Here is a 21,222-nt window from a genome sequence, read left to right on the forward strand (position 1 = left end):
CCATCTCAACAGCACAAGTCACTTGAGTTCGTGATTTCATTGATACGAAGTTGTCAGGGTTGGTTATAGCAGGGACTGTGAGGGGTGGACGCAGTCCCACAGCCTCTGTCGTGTCCTAAACATTTGCCACCAAGTGTGACACTGTGTCAGATGCTGATAACGAGGTGCCAAATACCTGCTAGTGCCTCCCCACCCATCAGAAAAGTTGGCCTTTGTGATGATGCATTTCTGGATCCAGCCCCAGTTTATCAGTCGGTTCACTGATGTGCCCAAATTAAGGGCACAACCTCTTTAGAGAGATTGGGACTGACTCAGAGGGGCAAAACTGAGACCTCCCAGGGTCAGAATGCAGTGGAATCCTCCAGCCATGTCTTACAGGGAGACTGGAACAACACCATCCTCTACCCAGCACCTTTTACCATGGGAAGAAAATCAGGGGACGCTGTCCCTGATAAAAAGGAGTCATGGTGGGCTTTAGCAGTGGTCCCTGGAGCTGCATTACTGAGGAGGACGACAGGCCTGAAGTCCTAACATAGCCTCAGAGAGCTCAGACTCCATTTCAAAGACTCTACAGATTATGGATGAGACCTAAGTGACACAAGTGAAATACTTAAAGCTGCGCAGTGTGAATTTATACCAGTGCAGACAATTTTAACTTCACGTTGGCTTGTAAAACACCCACTCCATTTGTTGGAGCTCTTTTTAATATCTTTCCATGGCTCTAAACTGAAATTACTTTCTAAGAAAAGCAGCTGAGGATATTTTACTCTATCCTAGAGGAAAACAAAGAAAATTCAACCCTTTTTTAAAAGTTAAGAAAGGTAGGGTGTTTGGCTAGTTGCAACAAGACAAACACAATTCACTTAGGTTTTATCCCTGGTGAAACTGGATTTTAAGACATCACAGACATTAAAGAATCTGGCAGCATGTAATTTTAGTAATGCTAATGCAAGACCAAGCCCATGAAGAGATATTTATTTGCTTCTTCTTTCTCCTTTCCTTCCTTAGTCAAAGTAACTATGCTGTGTTTTCAGCTTAGCCTGAATTTTTGCTCTGAATTAAAAAGCCAGGTGAAGATTTAAGCAGATTAACATTGAAAGGCTGTTAAAATACCCCATCAAAACCAGTTCAACCTGTACATGCAGGATAACTCTTTAACTTCATTCTTTTCGAGTGAAGAAGTTGTTATCTAGGGATTTTGAAGCCATGAAGTTAGACGAGGCATGCAAATACGGTTTCTAAAAGTTAAAGCTATTAAAGTGGCTGAGGCCGTTCTCAATGCCCAGGTGAGGTATCTGCAAGTTTTTGTGCAGCTCCCTGTCAGCATGAGGCATTGGTATTATTTAAATCAGTTAGGCTGACATTTACTTCTTTACTTTCTTTGCCACAACTTCTGAAGTCAGTGGAAAACCTGCAGGATTACTGGGAAATAATGACAGTCACTGGGCTGGCACTGCCAGGAATGAAGTAAGACTCTCCTTTCCTTTTACCTCTTTGCAAACAGTAATGGCAAGTGAAGGCCAGGGCTTTGAATAATGCAAGGACCATTCTGCAGCCTCACAGAGCTAGTCCCCTTATCAGTGACATGAAGCAGAAGAGCTCAAAATTTGTGCCACCAAGCCCAGCAAAAGCCAGGATAAGCCTGGCGTGAAGTGGGGATGCTGTGCAACCTCTCTCTGCTTCAGCTTCCTCGTCTCTTCCCGACTCCTGCTGAACCACTCTATCTCCCAAACATCCCTCAGTAGCAACTTAAAAATATGCCTCTAGAATAAGTAATTGAGTTCTGCATGCCTTGACCTGACTTGAAAAATTCGGATTTTTTTCTGTTTTCCCACCACCCATTGCTTATTTTCTCTCTCCGGACTGTGTATTTATGGTGAGTTGCACTTTCCTTTTACATGGCTGATTAGTTTTCCATTTCCTCTGTTTGTAAAGGCTGTGGAAAGGAAAAGTTGTAAATTAAACAGTGACAGGGCATGAGCGCAGATACTGGAAGGCGAATGCCTGTACTCATGCTAAACTCTTGGAGTGGTCCTTGGCACACTTCTGGCCAGGCCATTTAACACCCTCCCGATCCATTTGAGGGCATGTTTCAGGAGTCAGCATGGGCTAGGAGCAATTCCCAGTGGGCAGTGTGGATGCAGCCAACATGTCATGGATGCTAAGAGGGCTGAAGAGTCTGAAGTATTTTCCAGGACAGCTGGCCTCACAGTCGGAGAGGAGTCCTGGACATGGTTAATCTCCAGTATACATGTATCCAGAGAATTCCTTTTTTTTTCCCCAGTGAGAAAAATATTATTGTAAAACCACCAAAATTGATAGTGAAATTCAAGGGCAAGTTTGGTACCAGAGACTATTTTTAACTCCCTGTTTTGAAACCAATTAAACTTCACAGAGGAGGAACCTTTTGGGAGGTGGAAGGCAGCCCAGTCTAATGGAGGGGGTTAAATTTACATCTCACCAGATGACAAGGCATTCATGTGCAAGCTGGTACTCCATATCTATCAACAACTGAAACTTCCTACAAAGGAGTCACTGACAGAGATTTGGAACTTGCTCCCTGCTTTGGTTGACAGTTGAAATTTGAGATGCTGCAGATGGGTTTTTTTTGCACTGTTGTCTCTTGGAGACTATGTTTGTAGAAGATACAGGTCCTCTGACGAATATTTTTCCCTTTGCTGTGAAATCTTTAAGGGTATCTAAATTGTGATTATTTTTGTATTTTTTTTTTTTTTGAAACAACGGAAAAATAAATTACTAAAATGTAGCAGTAGTTTACTGGTTTCAGAAAAAACAGAGCTGTGCAAATTATGGCTACTAAAAAGAACACACATTCAAGATCCACATCAGGTCAGAAAGAGACAGCAAAAATTTACTGAAAGCTTTGAGTTTGCTTTTGGGACATTAATATTTTTGTCTCATCTCCTACTTGTGAAAAATATGACTTAATTTTGAAATAAAAAGTAATTTTAAAGTGAAAAGTTGAAACTTATTTTGCAGAGAGCTAAGGGCTTCCTCATTTCCTAATTGTATTTGCTGTTTGCCCCCTGGTTCATTCCTAGGTTAAAGCAGACTTGCAAGGCCCACGGAATGACTTTAGCTTCCATGCTGTGTTCCCTTAGTGATATATCACTTTTAGGTATTTTGATCGGTCATAGTAAGGATAGGAACAAGGCAAGACCTGTGATGATTTTCAACCTGCTCCTGTGTGCTGTTGCTCTCAGCAGTTTTCTACCGTCCTGGCAGGAGACAGTGGTCTTTAGAAACTACAGGAGCAGTGGTCTTTAGAAACTACTTACTAGAGATACTAGAGTGTGTTCCTATGTCCACAGTGTATTGCACCTTGTGGATTATCAGCTTGGTTCTCTGCTGCCAGCAAAAAGAAATGACCAGTGCTTACCTAACACCAGAGATTTCCCAACTGCAGGAGTGAAAAATCTTTGGTAGGCCAGCTAATCTGCATCACCTCTCTTACCATTTTCCAGGCACGTTCTGGCTGTCAGGTGATAAAACAAATGTTTAGTAGGTTTGGACTGGAACTAATGGTGACATTGCTAGTGTTGTCTTCATGTGAAGTTCACAGTTTGATTTGAAATGGGTTAACTCAAAGGAGCAGAAAGCTGTAAAACAATATGTGAGAAATCATGATTGGGCACAGTGCTCAGTCCAGTGCTCTGAGAGTGGCTGTGTCTCAAGACAGGCTTCATCAGCTGGGTGCAAGGCCCCAGAAAGCAGCAGCATTACTTTTCTCCAAAGATCCATTTTCCTTCAAATCAGAGGTATTCCCAGGCACTGGACACCCCAGTGGGCTGGAAAGAGGGATGATTAGTCCTTGTCTCCCAGCTCAGCTGAAACAGGCTAGAAAGGCTGCACTGCAGGCAGTTGGCACTGCTGCCACCTTCCTTGCTCCTGGCTAGTCCCTTTCAGCCACACGGCCACTCCAGAGAATAAATGTCTCAGCCCTCATCAGACCTAGTGGCATGTTTGTCTAGTGGTGTCAGCTACTTGAACTGTCTCCTCTGTGACTCCTGTTTGTACTTTCTGGCAGCTGGGAAGCACAGTAATCAAAACATGGGTAGAGTGATATATAAAAGTTTATTTTTTTGTCTCAGTGATGATCTAATAGCTTATCATTCCTCATGCCTCATGCATCCAAGATGTTTTTCCAGATGAAGCCTGGGAAACATGAATCTTTGTGAAACAAGTCTATGTTACTCCTTAGTTGGTCAGCATGCATTACTCATGTAAAAGTATTCTGGATGAAACCACAAGTTTTCCTGAAAATGACAAAATTAATGGAATTATACCAGCACAAACTCTGTTCTTTGTAAATCTGTGCCATCATTTAGCTAGAGAAGAGTTTACCTTGGAATTAAGAAAATGGAGTTAAAGTGGTATAAATCTGCCTTAGTGATGACTGGGTTTCCTCTTTTAATATTTGTGAAATCCTTTTCTGCTTTCACACAGATTATACTTATTCAGAAAGACACCTGGATATGGAATTTTCAGAAATCTATTTATTTTCTTCATGAGAGTACATTTGTGCTTATTCCTGTCTTGTCTTTTCTTTTCAAACAATGGAACTAATGTTAATATAGTCCTTGGTGAACATAGTCCATGTGTTGCTATGCCCCACTATTAAAAGAATCAATTTTAGAAGCTAAAAAGTGAGCCTTTGATAAAGCAAAAAGGTTTTGCTGATTCTCATGCTGTACCTCAGCAAGTGTGTCTGCTCTAACTTTGCTACTTTTTTACACTACTTGCAAACAGCAAACCCCACTATGGCAGCAGTGGCAACAGGATGAACCAAATATTTCTTTTTCAGTGCAGGAGGCTCAGCACTGAGGTGCTGGGATGCTGCTCCTCCTAACAACTGTATGACAAACACCTTTCCAGGGCAGCAAGCAGACCAGGTGAAAGGATGAAGGCAAGAGTGGTGTTACATAGCTAGACTAGCCACAGGTCCTCTCCTAGTCAGTATAGGAATTACAGCCCTGTGGTTTGGTTATTCAAGCTGTTTACTGAGTAGAGAATTGTCCTGATTCAGAGAGTATCCATAGCCCTGTGCCAATAGTCCAATAAGAAGGGCAAGCAGCAAACATGTGCTCTCACAAAAGAACATTGGCAAAGTATAACATTGTCAAAAGGAACAAAGACCTTTTCTTGTTTGCTCAAATCAAGTCATGATGCATATGAGGACAAGAGACTGGGGGAGGGTTAGACAGCACAATGGATTAATACTTTAGGCACGAAAATTTAGAAATTCAGGAAACTCCAGGATTGCTAAGGGCAGATATTTGTTCTGTTCTTCATTGTATTAGTCATTTGGTTTATCACTCTCCTCTGACCATCATGACTGAAACAAACAGAGGAGTCATCTGCAAAAGCAAAACCAAGAATGAGGTCTGCATTCCCTTGGCCTGGTTTGTTCACAATCCAGGTTCTGACACAATCCAGAGTCAGACACAGAGTCTGTCGAATCCAGAGTCTGCTTGATGCAGCATCCAAGTCCAGCTGCGCAGCATTGCTCTTTCAGTGCAGCCACCGGTCGTACCCGGTCCTATCACAACCATTTGGGAATGTGAGTCTTTAATTTATTCAAGTCAGACAAAATAATAATAATGAACATCTGCAGAGTCCATGAAAATGACCTGGAATAACCAATACGAAAACTAATAATTTTCATCAGCCTCCAAGGTGGTATGAACAGTTGTATCTCTACCTGATTGTCCTGTGAAAGTCCTACCACTGAAGCCAGGTAAACTCAGTTGTGGCTATCCAGATCCCGTGGAGCTAAAGCCATCCATTCCCATCTGAGGTGGTCCTTGCTGAGGACTTCCAAGCCAACAAGGTCAATTTGATGCCCCCATCCTCCTCTCCTTCTGACATGGAGAAGGTCTTCTTCTTTTTTTCTTTTTCTTTTTCTTTTTCTTTTTCTTTTTCTTTTTCTTTCTCTTTTTCTTTCTCTTTTTCTTTCTCTTTTTTTCTCCTTTCCTTCCCTTCCCTTCCCTTCCCTTCCCTTCCCTTCCCTTCCCTTCCCTTCCCTTCCCTTCCCTTCCCTTCCCTTCCCTTCCCTTCCCTTCCCTTCCCTTCCCTTCCCTTCCCTTCCCTTCCCTTCCCTTCCCTTCCCTTCCCTTCCCTTCCCTTCCCTTCCCTTCCCTTCCCTTCCCTTCCCTTCCCTTCCCTTCCCTTCCCTTCCCTTCCCTTCCCTTCCCTTCCCTTCCCTTCCCTTCCCTTCCCTTCCCTTCCCTTCCCTTCCCTTCCCTTCCCTTCCCCTTCCCCTTCCCCTTCCCCTTCCCTTCCCTTCCCTTCCCTTCCCTTCCCTTCCCTTCCCTTCCCTTCCCTTCCCTTCCCTTCCCTTCCCTTCCCTTCCCTTCCCTTCCCTTCCCTTCCCTTCCCTTCCCTTCCCTTCCCTTCCCTTCCCTTCCCTTCCCTTCCCTTCCCTTCCCTTCCCTTCCCTTCCCTTCCCTTCCCTTCCCCTTCCCCTTCCCCTTCCCTTCCCTTCCCTTCCCTTCCCTTCCCTTCCCTTCCCTTCCCTTCCCTTCCCTTCCCTTCCCTTCCCTTCCCTTCCCTTCCCTTCCCTTCCCTTCCCTTCCCTTCCCTTCCCTTCCCTTCCCTTCCCTTCCCTTCCCTTCCCTTCCCTTCCCTTCCCTTCCCTTCCCTTCCCTTCCCTTCCCCTTCCCCTTCCCCTTCCCCTTCCCCTTCCCCTTCCCCTTCCCCTTCCCCTTCCCCTTCCCCTTCCCCTTCCCCTTCCCCTTCCCCTTCCCCTTCCCCTTCCCCTTCCCCTTCCCCTTCCCCTTCCCCTTCCCCTTCCCCTTTTTCTTTTCACTTTCAGATACAGACTGATACTATTTACAATTTTTTCTAGCTCTCCTCATCATTTGTGGGGTGTTTCAGATCTGGTGGAGGTTTATATTATTTGGTCTCCAGTTTGAGTATATTTAAGTTATTTTTCACTCCTAGTGCTATATATTGATTGGTAATCACTGGGCACAGATTTGGCTTGCTTAGCGCTTGAGTTCTCCGCAATCAAACCTGTGTACTGGGAACTTCTGCACATCACTTCGCCCCACTCCAAATTTCTGCACAGCAGAGCCTCTGAAAGATACAGTCCCCAAAGCCACAGCAGAGAAACAAATTCCAGTTTTGGTTCACTAACTCAATTGCACTGTCCCTACAACACTTTGTTAGCCTGTCAGAAACCCAGCACTTTCATGTCATATCCTAATCAGTTAGACCTGCAACTGAGATCCAGATGACCAATTTATTGCCAATGGCAACAAACATATCATGGCTTTAAATCAGCTTTTTTGTGTGTCTGTGTATTATAATGTTATTATTATTTTAAGGGAAAGTACTATGGAGCCAAAATCATCATGTCCAATTAGCAAGAGGGACTACACATTAAGTTCAAAGAACCCCTTTGCTGATTCTAACAGCACTAGTAACAGAGCCTAATCTAACCTGCCATTTCAAGAGCTTTAGGGAGAACAAATTGCCATCAGCGGGGAAAAGACTTGGAATAGCATGCAGCCTGTCCTCTCCTGACATCCTACTCAGCAAATTCCTCACAGATTTCCTCCTGATGTCAGTAAAACTAACATAAAGGTTATTTCATAAAGTCTTGTGTGGATTCTAACTTGTGAAAACTGAAGGATCCATGCCCAGAACAACAATACAGACTCAAGTAAATAATCATAGCATTTGTCCTTTGTGCATAAAGCTTAACAAATGACTGAACCAGAGGAGGGACTGAAGAGTTCCCATGCCGAGTACCAGTGCTGTGAGCACATATTGAAATGAGTAGCCAATAAATGTCAAAATCAAGGTGACTGACCACATAAAGTCTTCTTGTTTGACTGGAAACTGTTAGGAAAAGTTTCCAGTTTAATATGCAATACGATAAGGGTTGGAAAAAAAAAAGTAGAGTTAAATGCTAAAACTGTTATAAATCATATGAGCTATTTCTTCAGGGAACACAATCCCTTCAGCAGATCAGGAATGCTGTAAGATACGGACACGTGATCAGGACTGACAGCAGGAGGTCATTTGTTACCAGTGTTAGACTGGCAGTGTCCCCAGAATCAGTTTTGGGACCTGGGTGAAACAACAGATAAGCAAAGTTTTGGGATTTGGATATGTGAAATAATGTCATGCAACTGCTCAGAAACTTATTTTCTTTATTGTGATGCCATCAGAAATGCAGACGGATATCCAAAACAATAATACTAAGCACTCCTTTCCAGCACACAGTATTTCAGCCAAGATCACTGGTATGTCCTGGCTACTTCATGCTGCTCTAATTAAAACTCAGTCATCCTTACAGCTGCTTTATATTCCTAGAGCACTGCACAACAGCTGGATCATGCCATTGATTTTGGCCCTTAAACTCCTTGGAAATTACTGTGTGAATATCAAAACCTTGGCCCTTTCTGTAGCCATACAAAGTTAAGCCTCAGTCTCTGGCTTCAGCACATGACACCTTTGCATTTGGATAATGAGTTGAAAAAGTATCAACATCGTAAGGGAAGACAGAGTAAGTGTTAGAATGACTCTGATTTTTGCAGGCTTTCACACAAAGAAAGGCTGTTAGGGGCAGTGACCCCAAGAGTGGCAGACTGTCTGCCACACTTACTGTCAGGTAAGGCTTGCTGCAAAATAAATCTACAAGTTTAAAAGAAATTTTGAAAGAGGACAAGTTTGATGTCCTTTAACAGCAATCCTATTTTAATTAGCCAGATGATATGAAACACCAGGTCAGTTGATTAAGCTGCTCTGTTGCTGTTTTAATTAATTTTGAAAAAACATAACTTTGCATCTGTCCTTTGTGGGCCTATGTTGATTTACATTGAGCATAAACACACTTGAAATATGCATTCCTAGTCTCTCTGTTAACAGGTTGAGAAGCCTATAATCAGCTGCTCAGTCTTTACATGGCTTCAGGAATTGTTATCTCAGCTCCTACAAGGACGGATGGATCAAAGTGGCTGTCTTGAGTTATGATGTGACTGTGTGACACACTACCTTTCACAAAGCCTAACATATTCAGCTAAGTGCATCTGGCTGATTATGCAATGTTTCAGGCTGATGATGTGTCTCAACTAGTCATAAGTTAAATTTAACATTAATTGTGCACCTTCAGGTCTATAAGTTGAGTTGTCTTAATACAGAGAAATCCCTAACAGAGCATGTTACTAAGTGGAATATACTGTAATATAATAATCTGTTTTCCACTGAAAAACATATACAAGACAGTCTTCAAATATTTGTTCGTAAAACATGTAGGATGTCCAAGAGCCATGAAGCCATTCACTGTAAGCCATAAAAAATAGGTTTGGTTTAGAGATGAAAGTGGCTGGAGGCTGTGGCCCACAGGGACTCAGAAGGAAACACTTAGAAAATAGAGACAGATTGAATCCCAAGTGCTCTCTCCTGAGAGGAAGCGTGGTTGGAAAGTTTCAAACCCATTAAAGTTAAACAAATTGAAAAGCCCTATCTGAGAGGAAACATAGTACTATGTTTATTTTTCCATTATAAATCTGAAACCTAAAAGATTTCCTGAGGTTCTCAGGTATTGTTCATGCTTATAATGGAGACCTGTTTTTAGAAAGTGTAATTCATGTATTTAATCCAAACTGTTTGATGAAAAACACACTGCATAAGCATTCAGGAAACTAAAGGCCATTGTGTACCTGTTTCACATATTGTTTGGATAAGAGCAGACCTACAATGCAAGGAATCTCTTTGTGAAACTCTCTCACTCCAAAATATGGGGTCTGATCCTCTCCCTATTTACACTGCTGGATGAATTCCACTGAATTAATGAAGACATGAGTAACCAGTCATAATAAAAAGACAATCTTGATGCTGAGTGTGAAACTACAAAAGTGCAAGGCTAATTGTGAGCAAGAGATTTATAATGCTGGCCTGAGTCAAGCCATTGCAGACCCAGTGTAATTTAGCAAAGCTGATTAGTCAATGTATTTTAGGTTTTGCTCTATCACTAGTGAACTGCTTCTCTGAGTTCCTTATCAGAAGACTGTGTGATGTTATTGATGTTGAGAAGCATCTGTTTGACTAATGAACAAACTGCAGACTAAATCCAGAGATTAATTTAAATGAGAGGAAATAATTGGAAGCAGTGGACTATTTTTCATTAGATTTATTGCTATAAAAATTTAGCAATACAGTAGGTCAAGTGACGGAGCTAAGGAGCATTTACTGCTCTTGTCTAAGCCTCAGTGTAGGTGTTTAAGAGGACAGAAATGTAAGCATTGAATAACCATGACCTGACATTTTGGAGAAACCCTGAATCTTCTGGAAAGAGTGTGTTGATCTTGCCCATTTACCTGTTGGTGATTTCATACCCTTTGTGCTCATTTTTCAAATGTCTTTTCAACTTTATTTTATGGCACTTACTGTCTAATAATCTTGTGCAGTATTTGTCACCTGATTTACTCTGCATTCCTCATTTTTCTTGGTTATCTGCAATAAAATCATTGCTTAATTCAGGGAAAATGCAGACTGACATTTGTAATGCATTGGCACTCCACTCTCATAGAGATTTATACTCCAGGAATATGCTTTTCTAAAATTTAATTTCATTTTTGTTTCTCAAGTAAGCCACGTGTTAAAATAAGATCTATTTGACAACCTGCTTTGTTTCGTAGTGTTGGATTGTGAGTGATCAAAATGTCATCTGAACAAAAGGAAACACTGGAACATGTTATTTATCATTTTCCTGCATCACTTCTAAGTTGCATACATTTAATCAGCATTTGGCTTGCTGAAAAAGATGGCTAACCTTACCTTAGGACTTTTTTTCTGCCACACACAGAGTTGTTGAAATGGTTGAGCTTTCTACCGCAGTCTCTTGAGCATGACAGTATTTTTCAGTTTTTAGAAGACTGTTGTTCTTACCAAAGGCAGTATTTCCACTGTGGCTTTTTTTTTTTTTTTTTAAAGTAATTTTGTTTATAAATGCATCTTTATGTTTGTTTCTTTCTAGGCAGGGATGAGATCCCGAAACCAAGGTGGAGAAAGCTCGTCTAACGGGCACTTCTCCAGCTCCAAGCCTGTCATCAGCCATGCAGAGAATGAAAAACTTCAGGAGGATGCCAAGAAAAAGAACAAACCTCATCGGAAGGAAGATGAGGTCATGGTTTCAGCAACTGTCAAACGGCACTCAAAATCACCTGGTCCTAGTGAGCGAAAGAACAAGAAGTCCATAGAGCTTTCTAAAGAAGACTTGATAAAACTACTCAGTATAATGGAAGGAGAATTGCAGGTAAATGAAGCATCTTCTAAACCATATTTTCTATGTACCTATCTATTTTTAGGTTGTCCAAAGAGCACAGGGCTCAACTCAGAGGGCAGGGACATGCATATTTAAGGCAAAGGACCACAGGGAGAGAGCAGTGGTAGTTGGTGTTTAACAGTCATAGTTTTAAGTAGTGCTTTACTTACCACTGCAGCTACCAAAGCAAAACAAATTATAAACACCTCTCAAAGAAACACCTGAGAAACAAATGGAGATCTGCAGGTGAGGCTGAAAACAACCATAGGGGAATCAGTGGTGGGTGGGAAGAAGGGAGGGAGGAAGACAAGTAAATACAGGTAATGTAATTACAATCATTACTGAAAATATACAAGAGGCAAGTCTGCAAGTCGGGAATACTGAAAATGGACTTCAGATGTCTTCTGGAACTTCTGCATATTTAGATGTTACTGATGGCTCAGCCAAAGCTCTGCCTGTCCTGTCTGATTTCTGGAGTTCAGTGCTCTGCACATTCCTTGCCTTTCAAAGATCCATTAGTTTGATTTCCTGGAGCAGTGCTTGCTTGAAAGCATTCTCAGTTGTTCCAGTTTGCATGTTAATTCAGCCCAGCAGTAAGTCCTTGATGGCAGTCAGCCTGATTCTGCACTTAACTTGTCCCTGAATGTCCATCCAGTTTTGAGATTCCCTTTAATGCTAATAAATCATTGAACTCTCAGTAGTGTCAGCCTCCAAAAAATTTCAAAGTAAGAAGTTGAAACATGGTATTTCAAAAAGTCAGTATGAAGACTTGTGGCTGTTCATAACTTATCCCCTTTTGTAGCAGGACTGCTTGTCAAATTCACACATTCTTTTGGTTGTACTTTAGTGATCTTTTTCACTGAACCTACAGACAAGCAGAAAAAAGCTACCCGACCTGTCTGAAAACATTTTGTCTTAATCCCTTTATTCTAATTAATCATTACCATTTAGCTTTTCATATAAGACTTTGCTTTTCCCCTGAAACCCACATTCATAACATTATTACTTTAATGTTGAACTTGTTACCATCTTATCTGAATACAAGAAGCAATTGTTCTGTTAATTTCTTTGGTACACGAGTCACCATTACTGTAACTCTGACATTCCATCTCATTAAGTATCATTAAGTATCACTTTTTCTGCACATAATTCACCTCTAGTTTGTCAGAAACTACTCTCAAGTTACAAGAAGTATGCATTCAAAAGAAATAATTTTGTCAGAGAACGGTCATTTTCCAATGAAAAGCTGCAGAAAAAAAAAAAGGAAGAAAATCTGTTGAATGCAATTTTGCAAAGGAAAAAAGAAATTATCACTAGAGAAAAGTAACCATTTTTATAGTACTTCATTTTACTTTATTCAAAAACTTGTGTATATAATTTCCTTAGAGATGGAGCTAGCATGCAGCTTCTGTGGTGAACAGAGCCAAACCTCAATAGAAATGTATCATGCTCATGTTGTTCAGAAAGATTTACCCTGAAGTCACCTTTGTGGTCTGGAAAGGGGAGATGAAGAAAGTCACTAATGTTTCCTGTGTGGCAATAAATGTGGTCTTTATTGTTTGAGTAATTCTCCTGTTCTTCACCATACTTTGTGGGGTAGTTACACAACCTTTGAAGAGCTGCCTGTGTTCTCATTCTCCCTCTGGGGATGATGGGGATAGGTTCTGGACAATACCTTTAGAGGTTTTCATATATACAGGCCCCAAGGAGATGTTAAGGACTGCTAAAGCTTCCTGGCATGACAGGAGGTTGTGGGGACAACCACACTGGTAGCTGTAGAGTGCATCTGTTCTTCTGCTCCTTGCAGCCAGGCAGGGATGAGAGTAATTATTTTTAATCCACAGGGGTTTTTAATTTCATTTCAAAACCCCCCATTTTAGTTATTTCCCTGGTACCTGTGTTGACCCATTTCTGAAGTGGGCAAGCTACAGCACTTTGGCTTTAGATGAAGAGCCTGGCTTTAACACTACAAATGAAGATGAGCCAAGGAAGACTCCAGCCAAAGTAAATACTCTGGTATTACCTCCTGGCTGTCACAGTGACCTAATGCACTGAGTCATTTCATGGCTTTTTATTTTCAGATCTGTTCAGACATCTCTGGTGGCTAGCTGGCCTTTTGTTGGACTGACAAATTAAACTATGGGTTTATTTTGAAGTCATTTCAATACTGGCAAAGCAAACATTATCTAGGCATATGTAAGAAGATTTTGTTTTGAGAATAACATCAGGCTGTACCTGTAGGGAGATCCATTATTTTCTGAACAAAAAAATGGGATAAAATACCATGACTGTTTTCTCAGTCATGAGCAGGGAGCATCTTATGCCTGTACCACCAGGATGGCACTGCCTTGTAACCCTCAAACAGTGAGCTAAGCCACAGGAGGTAACCTGGTCATGACAACCATGGGGTTAGCAGGGTAAACTGGTAATGTATTCATATGCATCACGTGCTTTTTTCACTGTTCACATCATCTGGTGACATAGACCCACACCACATTGCTCTTGGTATCAATATTGAGCACTTACTTTATGACTTGATGCCCCAGCTCTTCATCTTGAAGGCAAACCTGCCAGAAAATCATGGAGACATGCCCTGGCAATATTTTTGTCATAATTTTAAACTTGATTGGTTTTTAAAATTATAATACTCTCAGGTAGCTTGCTTGTGCTTTAGTTTCTGTCTCTACCTGTCTTCATGTTTCCTGGCTGGACTCTGTGCATTTACTGAATACAGAGAAGGGAAGCTTTCCATAAACATCTGAGGTCACCACAGCCTATGCCTTATTTTGTAAGAAAACAAAAGAGAAGAAAAAGTATACAGAAGCTGCGGTGATGAGAATGTGTCCCAACGTACATGGCAGGAGAACTCTTAAGTATGGCCTCTCTGAGGGAGAGTGGGAAGCAAATGAACTGATGACAGGGGTTTATTTTAATGGCCTTATAGCTCAGTGGAGTATATTTTCTCTTGTGAGATCTAACTGCTCATATGAAAAAGTAGTGATTACATGCTCTTTAAATCCATATTGAACATACAGTAGCAAAAAATCCATGAAGGATTGCTTCTTATCCCTGGAAAAAACTTCAATTTTTAAATACTGCAAAGCTGATTTGAAAAGAAAACTTCAAATACCAGTACAATAAATTAGACCATGAAGGCATGACATTAATTTGTCTGGTTGTTACAGTGATTTCAGTCAAACCCACATGTGAATATTATTAATTGTAGAGCAAGACAGGCAGTATGGATCTTTACAATGATGATATAATCCTATCTGTGGTTCACAGATTTTTGTCCAATGGCCTATGTATTTGTCCTGGCAGGAATATGTTCCTTTTCTGTATGGTTTCTGAGCAGCAGCTATTAATCTTCAGCAATACCAACATTGATTTTCAACATTTCCTGATTAGGGGCCCGAAAGGAAATGAGGAGCAGTATTCCTACATGTTTACGATTCACTCTTTTATTGCATGTTGGGGAAAAAAACCACAGTAATAAAAGTATATTTATAATGACAGCATCCCACTACAAATCATTAGGTTTTTCAAGAAAAATAATTTCTTATCCGGATTCTGTGCCTATTGCTGGAGGACATTTTAAAGTTGGGAGACAGTTTCCTATATATTTCACACCAATTTAAAAAGGAGCAACTTTTCTGCTCAAGGCCTTTATTATAGTCCATGTTTTACTGTGTTTCTCCTGTGCCAACATGGCATTCATCCCCTGCAGCTCAGCCCCCCATTCCTATTGAGGACCCTTGCATGCTTTAGGGCTGAGGGAAATGTTTCCTGAGAGCCTGGCACTGTCGAGGAGCAGAGCTCCTCAGAGCCATGCAGCAATGGGGTGTAAAGGAAATACATGTTTAGGTGTCAGCTGCACATTTCCTCTGTTGCAGACCTGAAGGTGCAGATGGGCAATATGTGAAATGTGATGTCTTGGGGAACAGTAAGGTTAATATACAAGTGATACATAAATTAATCACAAGACACAATTTCTGACAAGTCCTGACTTCCAAATGGTCAAATGTAACACTTGCTTTGGTTTGATATTTGAAGGGAAACACTGTGTAGAAGATATTCAGAGGTAAACCTATTTATATAGCATCCCTCCTTCAAAGGGAGAGACCAAGTGACTCTGCTGTCAAAGAAGTCCATTCCTTATCAGTATTTATTCAAGACTGCATTTAAGGGTTAATTTGAGTGCTCACACGAGGTGCCAGAGCAATTGTTGTAGGGCAGGTATGGGAGGCTGGGGGAAGGAGTTCTCTCATCCAACAGAGACAGGAGGAGCTCACCTTCAAGACTTTCTTCTCCAGCTGGGTGGATCAGGGAAACGTTATCAGAGGACTCTGTTTTGTTCTCTCTGGTAAGGTCCTTATGAAACACTTAGGTATCAGTGGCTGCACATCCTGCCACGAGGAAAATCCTCTCTCTTAAAGTCAATTAACTCACATGGATATAGGTGATAAACTAGCCATTGCATTTTAACAATTTTTAAAGGTATTTTAGTATTTTACTGTCTTTCTATCAGAAAACTATGCTTTGTAAATGTAAAGGAAAGGAAAATTCTTTACTGTTTCCATCTTTCTGCTTTCTACTTTCTTTCCCTTTTGTATGGCTACATATTAAAAAATACATTTTATTCTATAATCACCCTGTTACGTTCCTTTTCCTAAGATCTAAATTTCCCTATTCACTTTTCTTCCCCTCTTTATTTCTCTAGTTGTGACCTTTTTTCTTATTCTACCTTTTTGTCACTTCCCAACCCAGGCTTTCCTCATCCTTGTACTGCAGATGCATTGACTGACCTGAGAATTCTGGAGATAAAATTGTAGAAGAGAAACTGTATATCAAGTCCCAGCATGTAATTTTTTAGGCAAGCACTCCATTCAACCTTTGTTGTTAACTTAGTAAGCTGTGTTTTAAGATGAAGTGAGTTGTTTACTTTGACTACTCCTATTGGAAAATAGTTCCAGAACTGAAAAGCTTTAATGTTTAGATAACTTCCCCCCTTTAATTTCTAATGCAATTTTAATTATATATAGTGAAACCTTTATGAAACTCTGCTATGCAGTGATCCTGTTTTGAAAGCCCACATCTCTCCCTCCTGTCTTTACTGCCTGACTTGTTTGTAGACAGCAGTCTTGCATCCTTTGAGCCTTTGTTTTTGCTGTGCTAGCCGTACCACATCCTTCCAGTTTCCTCTAGCAAAATAGACTCTGCATGCCTTCCATCACCCCTTGACCAGCAGCAGTCACACCCTGGGTTCACCTTTCTGAGTGTCTGTAGCTGGAACTGCACATGATGCTTGCTGAAGGAGAGAGCTCACTGGTGCCTTGTGCATTTGGTTTAATATTTGCCTTTCTCTTAAGACATGGCATTACTTGGCCTTCCCATCACTTGCCAGTCTGACTAGTACAAGCAAGAGAATTTGACTGTGTAGCTGTTGCAATGTTTTTCTGTCTCTTTTTTCCTCTTGCTGCATGTAATGCCTCAAACTGCTTTTGTATTGACTTTTCCAAGATGTTGTAATAACATTGGTGGAGGCACCTAGTTGTTGTTTAGTTAAAAACACTGTACAAACTTCTATATTTTTCTTCAGTGCCTTTTCTAATACTCTTGCATTAATATTAATAAATATGGATCTGCCTGAAAGCTCAAGCAAGGACTATGGGATAGATAGGTGGGTAGAAGCCAGATGTGTTTCTTGTGCCCAGTACCAAAATCAGAAGAGAAAGCTGGGGCAAGTTGCCTTGGCACCAGAGAAAGCAGTGGCGAGAAGGAGTTTCCAAATGGTCATTAGCAAAATAGCAGAGATTAGCAAGCTGCAGATGAGCCAAGGCAGAAAGAATAGGTAACACCAGGGAAAAGTGCATGTAAGGTATCTGTGAAGTCTTGTTGATTGAATTGAAATAGTTTAGGACTTATGACCATATCATACAGATGAAATACAAATTCCCCAAGAGAAAAACCTTGGCATGTACAGAGCTACAGGGAAAAAGAGAAGATAGGGTTAACGTGAGGAGGGAGGGGTGACTTAAGGAGAATGGAATGAGGGGAAAGAGGCTGGGCAATAGAAGAAAAAGAGTGTAAGCAAAAGGGGAATACAACAGAGATAAATGGAGCCAAGCTAGAGACACGGAAAGTGGGCATAAAAAGGCAAGAAAATGAAGGAAAAGATGGTATCCACAGTGTAGCAAAATAAGAGCCTAAAAACAAACCCTAAAAATATCAGTCTGGCATATCAGTACAATGAGTTAAAAAATTCTCTCTTACTGACCCCTGGTTTGTTTGTGTTTTCCTGGTGAAGAATTCTTTAGCAGCACACACACAAAAAAATGTTTTCAGACCACAGGTGCTCTCTTCTATTTTTATTGAATAATTTATAACCAGAGATTAATTTTGTCTAGAATAGTATGGTTTATTTTCTGTAGCTTACATTCACTGCTGTGCAAAGGGCAGAACATACCATAGGAGGAAAAAAGAACTTGTCTAGCAAGTCCCAAAATCATAAAACAGAACCCAGCTGTTTTATGAGAGGAAAAAAAAAAAAAAAAGGTAAGACGACAGTATACTGAAATACAGTTAAATTGTGCTATTTAGGCAATTTCCAGCTCCCTCTGAAATTAAGGGCAGAGGTACTATCAACCTTAGTGGTGATAGCCATCCATCTCTTTGATACCAAATTTGCCTTAGAATTATATGTTTTTCAAAGTAATAATCCTCAATAAAATATCACTGTCATTGGACAGCTGTAGCCTGAAGACCTCTTTCACAGACACTTCACAAAAACATCCTTCTCTATTAATGCCTGAGCTGTACTTAACAGAGCTACATCTATTGCGTTAGTTAGGCTTGAAGGATCAGAAGAGAGAGGAATAATTGGCAAGTGTCTCTGACCCACTGAACATCTTATCTAGAATGGAAGGAAGAGTATGAATAGCTTGGGGTTTTTTTCCAAAAATTCTAAGTCTTCTGTTCAAAACAACATAATTTCCCACAACCACTTTTTTAAAGTTTTGGTCTTGTTCCAAACTGATCCTCTCTTGCAAGATTTAAAAATTAATTTTAAATAGCTGATATAAGTTGATTATTTATTTTTCTTTTTATTTACACTTAATAGAAATTGTATACTCAGTGCAACAGCAATGAAAAAGTTTGCATCTTTCTCATTTTTCTTAAGAGAAGGTTCACTCTGTGAGAGAGCACATGGCCAATCCTTTTGCAATCTATGTTAAATGCATGATCTCTCTGGCTTTAAAATATCTGGGATTCTTTGGAGAGCTTGCAATGAGCATATGTCTTATGTGTCATAATGCTGTCCAGTACTCTGAGTCACCAGTTGTTAATTTAACGTTGCAGTGGTAGATGAATCTGTTTTTATTAACTTGCTGCCCCAGTTGTGTATTTATTAAGTTTTTGTCTCTCATTCTCTAGCTGAGGATCAGATAAGGTCTTGAGTCCAGACAGATTATTTTTCTCCCAAAATGCTTTAATAAAAGCAAATACAAGTCTTTACATAATAATTGTGCCAACACGGCAGAGAAAGTGTCTTGTTTCTAGGGTTAAAGGCTCCACCTATTGGTTGACTAAAGAGAAAGAAATGTAAGATTTTCACATAGAAAACTGTGGGTCCTACTGAACATCCCGTGTCTTGCCACATCTTACAAAATTGCTGGCTTGAGTGCAGAATTTTGCATGATGTCCAAAATAAAGTGAACTCAGTGACTTATTTCAGAGGGTTGTGCAGATGTGACACCCAAAATGATGCACTACTGAGGGAGGCACTATGAAGGGAAGTCCTTTCCTGAGACAGGAAGGGTTTGGATTTTGGAAGTGATGTCTTTCTTATCCTGGAAATTATTGGTTTTCTTTGCAAAAAAACCAGCATAAATTCTTCCATATAAGAAAAATGAGTGGAACTGAACTAACTCAAATACAGTTCCATGGTAACTTCCAGACATTTGTCACCTTCAAGTTTAAACAAGTTAGAAAGAGAAATACTGATGTGGCCTCATAATGAAACCCCAATTCTCCTGTATTGGCTCAGGCAATCTCAGCAGTTCAGGTAAAATATCTTTTTGAAGGGCTGCAGAGTCATTCCTGGAAATGCAGTGGGAGGATGGAGAGGGGAAAGGCTGTCCAGCTGGGGCTTGGGGAGGGCAAAGGGAAGGACAGACACTGCGGGGAATCAGGGGGATTTTGGAGACTACTGGAGGCTGTGAGGGCATCGTGGGCATGGCTGGGAGCTCTCACTCTGTGCCTTTCATTGCCCACCCTCTCTAGTTGCTTCACACCAAGAGTTTGTGCCACTTCTCTTGTTTCCTCTGACGACTCCTCCGTTCAAATAATTGGCTACGCTGGTGAGTGCTTGCAGTAATGCAGTCCTACTGCTCTTGCCTATTCATCATCCACCAGTAATTTGAATGCACACTGTGTAGCACAGAGTACTCAAAAACATCTTGTTGAAGCCAACAAAATGCTTGGACAAGAGAGAAAGTTGTGTATACAGTTTATTACACATGTACACACACTTAGGTCTGTTAGTGTCCCACATGCTCCTGTCTCCACAAAGGAGGCAGAAGGATTGCCTCTGATTTCATCATCCTGGTGGATACAGCCCTGCTGGCTCCAGCTTGTCTTGCTCCATCCTGCTCCTTGTGTGCTTGTTGCTGCCAGAAGGCAGCAAGATCACTGTGGAAAAAAAATGCTTGGGCTGATTTGTTCCTCTTGGAGACAGGGTACTCACAGCAGTAGCTTCAAGTGCATCCCTGAAATTCAGGTCAGAGCACCTAATTTCAGATGCTTCTGTTCCTTATACCATCAATGTAGCACTTGCAAAGAGCAATTTAGACAAGATGAGTTGCATGTCTAATGAAGATACTTTTTAGTTTCCAATGGATTTCAACAAATTGGATGATAGTATAGAAGAGCATGAACCTGGAGGAAATAAAAGAATATAACAAATGGGGAAAAATTAATAGGAAAACAATTATATTGATGTTAGAGTGCCATATTTTTTGTAGTATTCATAGCATATCTAGATCTTGTATATACTTGGGAATTAAATCTCATTCATGAGAAATATTATTTCCTTATGGAATGGAAATTGGAGCATGGTGGGGTTAATTTTCTGTGTGAAGCACAGGAAAGAGGTCCATGATCCATGGATCACTTGTGTCTTGGTCTAGACTTGTTAATAGGGCCAGATTATAACAGAAGAAAGAGGAAAATAAATGCTTTTTCTCTTATTGCCCTTTCATTAGTCACTTCTTTTTCCTCTTAAAGAGCTGCTAACTGATCACAAAATAAGTTCTGGTTACAAAAGGAGCATGGCAACTTGATGGCTAGTTGGATCAGTCTGTGATTTCTGCTTGCTGCTGGGCTTCAGGTCATGTGGAAAATATTACACAGGTAATGTTGGTTGAGACAAAATCTTTATGACTGGACACAGCAAATCCAAAACAGTGGGTTAAGCCATTGTGAGGCATTGCTGGAGCATGTAGAACACATCCCAACACGCAGATTCATGCACTTAACAGTGGACCCCTCGCCTTGGTGTCTCTGTGCTGACTGGATCATGACACTGTAATTCTATCTGCTGCAGTAACTGCCCCATGGCTTGATAATATCAAGCAAAGCACTCTTTCAGTGTGAAAAGACAAGACAGGGTATCCCAGACCATAATAATTCTGAAAACATCAAGCAGTGTGGAGTTAATACTTCTCAGGGCCTTGCCATGGGAATTTTGCTGGCTGTGGCCCAGGCTACAGATAATTAATTATGTCAGTGAAAGGCTCTGGTGGCCTGTTTTCTTCAGAAAAAAAGTGACATCATCCATGGAGCGCTCTGGCAATAAAGCAGAACAAAGCTATGTGGGCAGGAAATAACAGACAGATGTCTTCTAGTGCTCATTTGATCTGTTTCGA

General features: G+C 40.8%; 1 protein-coding gene across 4 annotated transcripts in view; it reads left to right on the forward strand.

The window, feature by feature from the left end:
* Positions 1-21,222, forward strand: part of FILIP1 (filamin A interacting protein 1) — a 102,954-nt gene that overhangs the window by 31,843 nt on the left and 49,889 nt on the right. For all 4 annotated transcript variants that reach the window (XM_082302482.1, XM_082302484.1, XM_082302483.1 and 1 more), the window contains one exon: positions 11,009-11,287. In XM_082302482.1, the coding sequence (XP_082158608.1) occupies positions 11,015-11,287 (273 nt within the window). In that variant the 5' untranslated portion in view covers positions 11,009-11,014. The remainder of the gene's footprint in view (positions 1-11,008; positions 11,288-21,222) is intronic.

Source organism: Coloeus monedula, assembly GCF_965178545.1.
Source record: "Coloeus monedula genome assembly, chromosome: 2".
Lineage (NCBI taxonomy): Eukaryota > Metazoa > Chordata > Aves > Passeriformes > Corvidae > Coloeus > Coloeus monedula.